The 12,044-nt window shown below is 39.7% G+C and overlaps 1 protein-coding gene across 9 annotated transcripts in view; it reads left to right on the plus strand.

The window, feature by feature from the left end:
• The window catches only part of IKZF1 (IKAROS family zinc finger 1), a 67,267-nt gene that overhangs the window by 14,608 nt on the left and 40,615 nt on the right, over nucleotides 1-12,044 (plus strand). For all 9 annotated transcript variants that reach the window (XM_069004104.1, XM_069004097.1, XM_069004098.1 and 6 more), the window contains exon 3: nucleotides 4,659-4,778. In XM_069004104.1, the coding sequence (XP_068860205.1) occupies nucleotides 4,659-4,778 (120 nt within the window). The remainder of the gene's footprint in view (nucleotides 1-4,658; nucleotides 4,779-12,044) is intronic.

The raw sequence follows: 12,044 nt of genomic DNA on the forward strand, positions 1-12,044 counted from the left end.
CTTTCTGTGAGCAAAGGCTGTGACTTGTATTGGGTTGTTAGCTGGATTTATGAACAACTGGCCAAAAAGAGAACTTCCTAATTTGCTTTCATTTATGATAAGTGTTGTGTGGGAATTCACCTTCTGGAAATGAATGCTTGTCAGATTAGGTTCCACAGATACTGGTTCTTTGTAAACTCTTACTAGACCTCAAAAGTAGAGGATCTGAAGGTACAGGGATGTTACCCACTTCTTTTTCATAGGTTGGTGAATGCAAAAAGGAGTTTTTTCCCTTGTCTTCTCCTGGGGTTCTATGTGCTTCTGGGATGCTTCCTTGCATGATGAGGGAGCTCTGCTGTACTTTGGGAACCAGTTAAACAACTGCACAGTTTCAGGAGTGTGAGATTGTCCTGTCTTATTCATTTCTCCTGTTTTATGAGGAATGCTCATCAGGTGTAGCTTGCTCTCTGGGCCTGTGGAATTAGGGGACTTGGTTCACTAGCACATTTGGCTGTGTTTTTAAAAATTATAAATTAAAAAAAAAATTGGTTTGGTGGGTTTCTTTTGGGGCTTTTTGGTTTTTTTTCAACACAGAAATAAAGAAGGTCTCTAGAAACAGTCACCCCAGCTCAAACATGGTGTTTTGCAGGCACGTGCTTTATGCAGCTGCAGCTGACTCAGGTGTGGCAGCAACCAGCCGGGCCAGGAGAGTATAAAACCAATGTGAGTGAGCCAAACCCTGTATGCACACAGGCATTCCCACCTCGGGGAATCCAGGCATGGCTGACTCCTAGAGGAACTGAAATACTGTGTGACTAGCACAGAATTCACACTTTTTATTTTTCTCCTGAAAGTGATATTTCATGAGACAAGCAGTTGCAGTTCTGAAATGAGGAGAGAGCTGACATACATTTAACCAAATGGTATCCGGCACCCATAAAAGAGAGTCAGAAAACACAGATAATATCTCACTTAACAAGCAGTATTTTTCCTGCCTTTTTTTCTCTTTTTTTTTTTTTTTTTTCTCAGTTCTAGGGCCTAACAGTTAAGGAAGGTGAAAAAACAGTACAAATGTTTCCACATCTAACATTAAGAGATCTCCTAGAACAAACCAGGCTGTGCTGCACTCTGTGCTGCACTCTGCAAAAGCAGGAAGAAGAAACCCTCAGTATTAAATACACACATACCCAACATTAGTTTGTGAAAGGATAGGGAATGAGACTTCTATAAGACATCCTGCCCTGGCTTTCTTTTAAACAGTTGAAGCACCAGCAGCACCATTCTGGCATGAACTGAATCGCTCTCAGAGCTGGATGTACATGTTAAAGGAACACCAGGCTAAGGACTTTTGACAGAAATAAAGGGTACTAAAACCTTATTGAACTGGCAAGTTTTATCCCTTCCTCTCTTTCCTTATGGCTTCAACTATATTTCTTGGGCAGAGATGAGGAAACTCAAATAGAGAGAAGTTGAGTGCCTTGCCAGGCATCATTGATAGGTTAGGCTCTTCTCTGACTATTTTTATACAGAAATGGCAGTGTTGGAAATCTGAGACCATCTTTCAGAGATGCAGGTTGAAATGAAGGAATGTTTGATACAATAGTTGTTGTTGCAAGCCTGCAGTTGTAGTTCTTTCTATTTATGACTTAACCAAGAGCGTGTTGGGGTGGGGTTTAGCTCCTTTTCCTTTGACCAGTTGTTGTTCTGGGCATGTCTGTTTGAAATTAAAATGGAAAGCATTCCCCCATTTCCCCACCTGCGTTCCATTTCTAAATTAATTGGAAAAATAATGTGAGATTGTGTACGTGTAAGATTGCCATGCAGTAATGAACTTACCATGTTGTAATGATTTAGATGTAGTTAAGGCATGAAATACAAATATGATGCCCTAGAATCCAGGAGACACAGCTCAATAAATGGATCTATTTTAAATCCACTATTTTTGCCCTATCTTTTTACATTTAAGGATTTCTCAATCATGTGTAACAAGAAGAAATCAAACTGTATTAAATGGGTCATTAAAGCCAAGTTTACTAAGTTTTCTGAACTGCAGTCTCCTGCAAAGAGGGAAGCAGACCTGATCTCCAGCTTCTGCCCCACCAAGTCCATGAGGCGAGTCTGATTCAGACCACCTGGGCAAACTGCTATTAATTTAACAAGTAGAAGACTGATACGCATTTAGCGAACCAAAGAGTTCACCACTGCAAACGTACTCTTCTGCTAACAGGTTTCTCTTCCAAAAAGACTTCTCTGACTTATCTTCAAAGAATTCTACTTATACTACATATTGTAGGATGCCTAATTACACACTTAGAAAGATATTATTTTGTTTGCTGTTATCCCATAGTTCTGATGAGTTTATATTGGTTTGTAACCAAAAATAGTCTTCAGGTTTTTAGGATAAGTGTTCTTCTCAGCCGACACTCAGTCAAAGCATCAGCCTCCATTGTTTTAACTGGGAGCACAGTTAAAAGAGATCCTTGGATGCAGGTAGCTTTGGATTACTGTTACTTTTTAACAAATTTCCTAAACTTACATGCAGTATGAAGAGAGCTGCCGCCCTGTTAATTGCCCTGCAATAAAACCTCTGGGATTTTTTTGTTTTTGTTTTGTGTGGGGCAAAATATGTTGAACAAACTGAAGTGTTTCAGTTGTCTCTCCTCACCTGTGCATTTGTCAGGGTGGAACCTCAGCTTGTCAGGGTGGAACTTGGAATGGAAAATTTGCTGTCAGTTGTATAAGTTCCCTACATCTCAGAAATCTGAAGAAATAACTAAATAAGGAGCTAAACAATGAATGGCAAAAAAATGTTTTAATGAACTTATTTCCTGTTTCTATTTTCCTTTGCTGTAAAATTCATATTCCTTCTTGTCTGTTTATGCAATCCACCTTTGCTCTTGCACTTACATCCAGTAGGTATGATTTTGCCCATTTAGGAATACTCCACAGAAGGTGGATGTAAGGGGACCTTATTAAATCATCTAGTTAGTCCCTCTGCCAGTGCAGGACTGTTTCTTCATTACCCTGGAGTCCTCTGGCTGCAGTTTGGGATGGTTCACCTGATGCTGCTCTCGAAACTCCTGCTCAGTGATTATTCCACAGTTTGATAGATGTGTCATTAAGAAATGCAGTCACATACTTATTTCATTCATTTAAACATAGATTTGTGCAAACAACTCAAACCAGCTAATTTGGAAGGCGACTTAAACCTACCTGTCATTTCTCCCTGTCATGATCAGTAAAGATGGGAAAGCACAATGCTTTGATCAATCCAGGAGGTAGAGAGGAAACCATTCACTTCATTCAGATCAAGTCCATAACTGGCACCACTAAACTGCTGTTACTTAATTAAGCTATATTTGGTTTAATTTTTCCATTTCTGGTAAGTGTTTTAAAGTTTAATGGATTTAATGGATAAAGTTTGTGTTTTAATGAGGGAATTATTGTTATGAAAAAAAACACTAATTATCTAGGGCTTTGTGCCATGGAATTACTGCCCTTACTGTTTTGCCAATTGCTACAGGATGTCTAACAGATTTAATCAATGTAATTTGGTAACATCTCCATTTGGGAGACAAGTGTCTTATGTGAACATTACTGAGTTCAAATCCTGCTCTGGGCCCGTTCTATTCTTTGCTATTAATGCAAAGACCAGTCTTCTAGTAATAGTCAATGAAAGTAATCACTTAGATAATTCCTTCAAGCAGTTGTTTCCAAGGCATGCTTTTGTTAGAGATGCATGAAGTCATTTTAAAAGAAGTTCTGGAAGACAGTGATAGTACTGTGGGCTGAAGATGTATGCTGTGACTGAGTGCTGAATCAAGAAATCTCACCATTTCTGGAAACACAATACTTAGCAAGAGAGTTCCTTTTCTTATTGTATTGTGTTCAGCACTAAAACCGTTCCACAATACCTACAATGTGTTAAAGCACCAATTTGTTTTCCTCTGCAAAACCTTGTGTACACAAGATATTGGGGTTTGTTTCCTATTTACAAATAAAAGACAATAAAATCCTTGAAGTCATGTGTTTGCTGAACTCTGCTAATTGTGCATATTTAAGAAGTCCTGGGACCTGCAGGCACTTCTACTTGTGTCTACTTGTAGGCACAAGGACCAGCCAGAACTTGATCTGTGGGTATTAGTGAAACTTGCTGGCATTGTAGCTGAATTTTTAGTTGAAGATAAAATTTTAGTTTTGAGGTAGTTCTTTTGGAGCCCCAGAACACTTCTGAGTTAGACTTCACTCTGTCTTTGAAGCAAATCTTGATGTGTTCTCAAGGAGAACTTGTGGAAGAAAGAAGCGTTTTTACAAAGGATGTCCATTTGATAACCTTTGTAACCTGTCAGTCTGTGTTGGCTAAATTAGATCTTATGAGCATGGCAGCTGGAAAACATACATGTCTCACAAATACCCAAAATGGTAAGGCTAATAACTGTGTATCCAGACTTCAGTAAATTTGGCAGAGACATTGGCATGCATTCTTTTCAAAAATATAATTCCCCTGCATTCATAAGACGTTTTCCCTGCAGGAGAGTAGGGTTTGGTCCTAAGGATGTCATGTTTTAGTAGCATTTAGGGGCTTTTTAAGTTTTCTTTGATTTGTGGTTCCTCTAATTTTATTACTTGAAAATGAGGCTACTCTGACAACTAACTGATGCTACTTTCCTCACTATTAGGAAAGGAAAGTCCTCCAACTAGTGATGTCCCTGATGATCCAGACGAACCTATGCCTATACCAGAGGACCTTTCAACTAGTACTGGAGGTCAACAGAGTTCTAAGAATGACAGAATCTTGGGTAAGATGACAAATCCACTCTGATAAGAAATACTAGTAGATGATATAGCAATAATGTTAAATTACTTTTTCATAAGCTGGTAAACAAGCAAGTCCTTTGTCTTTCCATCTTCTTCAGGTTCATAGTGTTTTTTGTGCAACCTGTTCTTTGGGAAAGGCATCTTCATCCACAGAGAAGTTGTAAAGATCCTACTATTTATCTTCTTTCTAAAGCATTACTGTTGCATGAAATTCTCGCCAGGAAAGATAGGTTTCATTCTATGTAGGAAATAGAATTAAATATGTGATTCCAGGTCAAAATTATATGAAGTCAGATTTGATAAAAATTCACTAAATGCTCAGGTATTTTTATTATTATTTTTATTATTAATTTGAATGCTATCTTTAGTGTAATTGTGTTATCTGCTATTCAGATTTCTCCAGAAATGCATATTAAAACATACATAGTATTCATATATTTCAGATTCCAATATCTGATCTCCATTTATCCTTGATTTTTTACCTGGGAGAACTTTAGAAAACACTGGTCTTTTAGGTAAAAACCAGCAATTGATAAAGTCTGTTTGGTTAAAATTGTCGTCCAGAGATGATTGTGCAAAATGCTGATTATTCTTAGGGATCCCAGTATCACACCAAGGAGCAGCAATGCTGCTGACTACTGCGTGCCCTGCCTCCCATGTAGTGCACTAAAAAGACTAAATATTGCTTGAGCACCATGCCTGTTTACCAGCAGGGAAAAAAAAAGGAAAAAAGGAAAAAAAGGCACACTGACTCCCAGAATGCTGTGATCAATGCCCTATATGATAAAATTATCTCTGTAAAGTCATGAGTATCAAAGTACAAGTATCTAGCCGCAATTAAAAGTATTACTCATGATTCTTACATTCTTACATTATTGTAAGAGTGAGGGTCAGGGTAGATGATTTACAGAAAGACTGCACGTGCCTTTACATATTTATTGTCTAAGGAAATCCAGTAAAGGATACTAGGTGCAAAGGGAGGCACAGAAGGCAAAATAATCAATTCACCATAATACAGCAGGATGGTGTCAGCCTTAGGAATAGAACCTACTCCCAAATTCCAGCACTAGCTAGTAGTAGGCGCATCATCTTATGCATTTTCATTTTATTTACCATTTGATCCCCTCTTAACAAAAATGTGAGCAAAAATTCCAGCCCTTACATGCATATTGACATACCTCATGAACAAATTAATTTAAAAAAAATGCTTTTTAACAATCTGATCACTTACTAAATGTTTCAGTCCAAAGATACTTGGACAAAATCTTTCATTAACTGCTTGTCTATCAACTCCATAAAAAGAGTTATGTTTCCTTTCTCCCACAGTAACTAACCCTACAAAATATTTAAGCCTTGATTCAGAAATTAAATTTTTTAAGTTCTTTGTTCAAACCCAAACAAACAGGATTTTTCACTGCATTGAATTTTCTTTAATATACTCACAAATATCATGCAGACCCAGCAAAATTGAACTATATATTTGCTGATGATGTAATGATTCTGCCAACAGTTTGGTCATATATATCAATATGTACACATATTCTAAATATGATAAGTTCCATCTGTTACTCTCATTACTCAGCAATAAATTAGATTTTCCATGTCCTGACTTTAACAATTTTTCTTCAGCCACTTTCTGTACCCATAGCTCTTTTTTTTACACGGGTTACATCTTGTAGTGAGACATTTACCGTAGTCAGCCAAGACAAAGACAATTCACAATAATCTGCTTTATGGATGATCTGTAGGTATCAATGCCAATGCTTGCAATATTTTTCTTTTCTGTAAAGCTGCATACACTTTTACCTCTTTTATTGCTCCTTTTTTCTAACTCTGAGCTAAGTCTCTGAAAACAGTATATTACAAAAATTAGTTCTCCTTTTTTACAAAGAGGATCTGAACACATGCCCCAGGCATATCAGGAGCCATATGATTGCTGTGCACATTCTAGATCTTTATCAAAAGAAAGTCTCTTATGAATAAAATAATGCCTTAGGAGTGGTGTTTGGCCAGTATGATCCTATAGATGTATTAGGGATGAAGGGGGCTGTCTTCCTATGTAGGCAGAGGCACTGCAGTGTAGACAGGCTTGGTGTTTAGTACAACACCATCATCTCCAAGTCTCAAGATCTGTTCCTCACCTCTATTTATCATCAAACTTAGGTTGACAAGGAGGATCTGAAAAAGTAGTTTGTAGAATGAAAGACAGACAGGAGAGCACTGTAAAAACCCACTGATATGATCTGCGTGCATCTGCAGGTGGGAGCTAGACTGTGGCCTGTGGTAACCAACAGGCCCTGCACGAGCAGATATGACCAGCCAACAATTTTTCTCTGTATGACTTTCCTAATGTCCCATCTGTTTCCTTCATCAGAAGGGAATTCCCTAGCATTTGGATTTATTTCAGCATAGGATTTACAGTACATTCCACTTAATCTGTAAGACCCGGAGAGATCAGCTGTCCATACAGTGTACACCAAGGAGTTTGAGTCAGACATTTATTGAAGAGGGTCTCTACATTCCGGAGGACTCTTGTGCACATAAGGCTATAGAGGTAACAACGGGAATTGCAGATTTGTTAAATGAAAAGCATAAGTATTTACCTTATCCTGCTGAAATTAGGTGAGAAATCTGTTATTAATTTTAATCAGCCTGTGAGATAGAAATGTTCAAGTGACAGCTTGCTTACTCAGATTTGTAGTAACATTTCATGGAATAATCTTTAACCCTGGAGTCAAAAGTTAAATTACCTTTTTCATCAATGTAACATTTTGAAGGTCAAAGATTACAGGAAATAAGCTATTTTTAGAAAGGAAAGGCTCTGCTCCTCCATGTGTTTTCAAAAATCTCCTTTTGTGCTTCTTTCAAACCTGTACTGAGACTTGAATGTGGGGTTATAGAGCTGATAGCACTATTTGAAATATTTCTCCTGCTCTGAGAAGGAAGGTGTTGAAGTTCTCTATTCACCAGATTTTATTGGGTGCCTTCAGTTTTTGAATTCTCACTTAAAATGACTAGAGAGGGTGCAAATTTCCTAAGGGAGGAACCCAGAGGATCATGAAATGTATGTTTTGACTTGTGTTCCAGGCAGGGAGGATGCCCAAAACATGGGTTTCTTCTTACCAATGCAAAAATGATCAATGGGTCTGAAAGTGTAATTTATGGAAGTAAAGTCATCAACAGTTTCTAGTAATAACCCCAAGCAGCACAGCAAAGCAGAAACATATTGAAAGAGATGTTCTGCTCACCATCAAGGCTCTTCATTTCCTTGATGAGCTTATTATGATTTTAATGTTGCGACCCCCAGAATGTCACTATGTGTTAAGCAGCTTCCTTCTGCATGCTTAATTTCTGCTGCTCTGTCCACTAGATCTTCTTCCTTCCTTGTCCTATTCTCCACCCCAGATTTACTTCTCAGGCTGATCTGGCACCTATAACACTTTATTATTTTCTATTCTCTTCACCTGTGTGCTCTACAGATAGTTTCTCTAGAAAACACAGGGAATATTTTCAGCAAAGTGTGAGATTTTCACAGCTCTGGAAGGCTCTAGAGACTCAGTTTTATCATCTCTCCTAAAAAGCCTTTTGAAATCTTGGTCTGAGTTATTTAGAAATACACATCCCACAGAAAGTCCATTCCATTAAGAATTAGTTCTTTGTAGCCTATTTTGGACAGCCCTATTTCCCATGGTACCCTATTTGAAATATCGTTTGATAATTCTCAGTCTCTGCAAGTTTCAGGTTAAAGGTGTGCACCTTTTGTGGATCGTCAGTACTGAACATCCTGTGTGTGGTAAACAGTTGCAACTTAGGGCTGTTTATGCTCTGAGACTGTATCATAATTCAAGTGATGTGTGGGAAGTTAGTGACTCAGTGAGCTGTACATCAGACCCTACTTCACAGAGAAAGCCATTTTCTGCAGTGGTAGCATTTGTCTAGAAAGGTAGGCAATGCCTTCCTTTATCCATAACTGCCCATTCCATAGCTGGCCATCACTGGTTAAAAAAAAGCCATCTCACAGTGCTAGTGGCCTCAGAAAGAGGCTGTGGGCTCACCATTTCTGCACAGACAGCTGTCTGGTGCTGCATGAACTTCTAATACAGAAGTCAAATGTTACCACTGTAGTCACAGATTACAGTCTGGACCTGAAAAAAATAGTGTATAGAGATCTTTTTTAGAGGCAGGGAGAAGTCATCTCACAAAATTGGGTTGAAACTCTTGTGCAATTGACAGAGTATACCCAAAGTAACCAGTCAGGGTGATCTTAGATATCAGTAGAAGACAGACAAGATTAGTTTGAAGCTATAAAGTCTAATTGTTTAAAATAAATAGGTATGGGAAGAGACATTAAAAGGAATACGGTTTTTTGATATTTTTCTCTCCCACTGGGAAATACCAAGTGATGATGTCACCTCCCTCCCACAACTCAGTTACTGAAGGAGAAGCCTGTGTAGCTTCAGGCTTCGGAGCCTGGCATCACTGGGACTCCAGAATTGCCTTCACACCCTGGGGTCTGCCCTCCCAGCCATGGGCATTCAGAGGTCGTAACCTGCATGAGGAGCTACTTACTGATGCACACAAGTGTCCCCTCTCTGAGCAGCTTTGAAACTTTATTTCCTTAAAAGGAGCTCAACCATTTGAGAGCACTGACACAAGCATTGCTGAGGGGCCACCAGGCAACCACAACCATTGCCATTACATAAATCTACTGCAACTCACACACAGCTGGGTGGAGACAGAGTAAAATTGTGGAAAGGCAGATGGAGGGGAAAAGCGAGGAAAGACAAAAGGGGAAGTGCCCCACCCCAGCTTGCAAAATCGATCCTGTGGTTCAGACAGGTCCAGCTCACTGCTGCCCTGGTAGTTCTGCTGGGCAGGGAAAGGGGCTGAGGAATAAGACTGCTGGAGCTAAACATCTCTGCACACTCCTCCTTGTGGGAGTTCAATGGCTGTAAGCACAGTGTCTTGTGTATGAACTATAAAGTGTGGCATGTGTCCACCTGGACATTCAGAGAACCAAATTCTGAGACCTAAAGTAACCAGGAGGGCTCTGCAATATGTTTTACTTGCTCAGGCTTCAGATGGACATGTCTGCTGCTCAAAAGTATGGAAGTGTGTAGAAGTTGATGAGCCTTTGTAAATAACTGGTAACAATTGCTGTCTCACCTGATGAAGCCCTCATGAGAGCAGAGAGAAAATTTGTTTCAAGATGGTTTGGGGATCTTTGAAAATTGTCCTTAACCCTCCACAATGAAACAAGGCTTGAAAGTCCTGAGGAGGCTTCTGAAAGAATTGAAAAACTTGAAACTGAAATATTTTAGGAACTTTTAAAATAGGGAAGTTGGGAATCTCCCCTCTTGTTTGGTCTGAAGCCCCCATTTCTAACCCCAAAGTAACATGCCCCAGTATGGACTGGTATTGATTGCTCTGAGAGCCTGCCAGTACGACTTATAATCTTAAGGAGAAAGAAGGAGATTTTTGTCAGGATTATTTTCATTTTCTCTGCAAAACTCTTATGGGGATTTGTATAGAAGAGGATGGGGGTGGTTTAGCTGGAGAAGGCGCATGACAAATTTCACGAATGCCCTTAAATGTGCCATACAGAATATATGTTATATTCCAGACTTCAAAGGTTTGTTTTGCATGAGCATGGTGTGAAACAGTGTGCTAGAGTGAAGACCCAGGTATTTGGGGCCATTGGGAATTTCCTGTTGTGCCAAAGACAAGCTCTGATCTGTGTAATGACTTAGGACTTAGAAAAATGTGCACAAAGGCAAGTGGAAAACAACCCTATTACTGAAGGTGAATTCCTCTAACAAATTTAAAAATGCTTGCTTCAAATAATGGAGGGTGAATATTTTCAGAGCAAACTTGCAAGAAATTTATGGAAGTAAGGGGGACCCAGCCTGGAAAACAGAGCTGCCGTGGCCCCAGCATAGGCTGTGCTGCATTACTAGCACATTTGTCTCAACCCATGCAAAGCCAGATCAGGCATGTAAAAATTTGCCCTCTGACGCAACCATAGCACATGACAAAATCAAATCCTTGAGAACAGAACTGATCCTAAAAAAGAATTGTATTTTTAAAATTATTTCTATTTAGTTTTGTGAGGATTTTTTTTTTTACTCAGAAGTATGACAGAAGTATGATTTGTGTTGCCACTGTGTGGCAACATGACGTTGCAGTAGGTGCTGAAGCTATGGGGTTTTTTCTCTTATTTCTCCAGAGCTGTGTAGCTTGTGGAGCTGCAGCCTATTTCATGAGCACCTGCTGGATACAGCTGTGTTTTCAGAAGAGAACATCAGCACAAAAGTCAGGAAAAGACTGGGAACTGTGCAAGTTTTGTTTCTTCAATGTTGGAGAGTGCCGATCATTGCTTGAATTGGAGAGATGCAGTGTGTTTAGCTGTGTGGCTTTGGGTAAAGAGATTGAGTCTGCTGATCTAAACTGTAGTGAGAGGAAGTTCTTTATCTGAGCAGAAGAGATGTGCCTCAGAGATAAGCCCCATTCTAGCTCAGGAGTGAAATTTATCTAGCAGGATCTCAGCAGTGGCTGCAGCTCAACTCAGAAACACCAGGCCCTGGCTGGAAGATGGGCATATTTTAAGCTGAGGAGGACCTCTGTAACTGCAGCTTGCTAAACCTCAGGTTATTTTAAGGGAATTAGTCTTCATCAAAAGGTTGGATTGGCCTCCCAACACCAGCCACTCCTCCGTTCTATGTTAATTCTTGCTTGTTCTTTGTTGTAGGCTTGCTTTTTACCTTGAGTAAGTTCTCTTTCACCCTGAGTGCTCTTCAGGACCGCAGTCTTAGAGAAAACTGCTGGACTGAGGCACAGTGCAGGGACTACTTGTCTATACAGAGGTGCTGTTTTGGAGCCAGATGCTCTTTTGGTTTTGTTCAACCACTCCTCACATTTCTGTAATTTCAACTCCTGCTATGGTGCCTCCTTGGGAGGAGATGGCTTCTGGCTGCAGAGGACCTGCAGCAATGCTCTCCCCTCAGGTGTGAACTTTCCAGACTCTGTCCCACAGAATAATGTGCAAACATAATATCACTGTAGCTGAACCCCCACATTTGAGATTTGCAAGGAAGGATTTTCAGCGTGATCATGCCTCCATAGTTTTCCTCAGTGTAGAATAAACCCTTTATGATAAAAAGAGGGGATGGAAGAGCTACTTTTTGGAGCTGTAGTCTTAAAACCAGGAGCAAACACCACACTGCAGCAGGCCAGAGGTTTATCCCCGA

The sequence above is a fragment of the Aphelocoma coerulescens genome, chromosome 2 (genome assembly GCF_041296385.1).
Source record: "Aphelocoma coerulescens isolate FSJ_1873_10779 chromosome 2, UR_Acoe_1.0, whole genome shotgun sequence".
Lineage (NCBI taxonomy): Eukaryota > Metazoa > Chordata > Aves > Passeriformes > Corvidae > Aphelocoma > Aphelocoma coerulescens.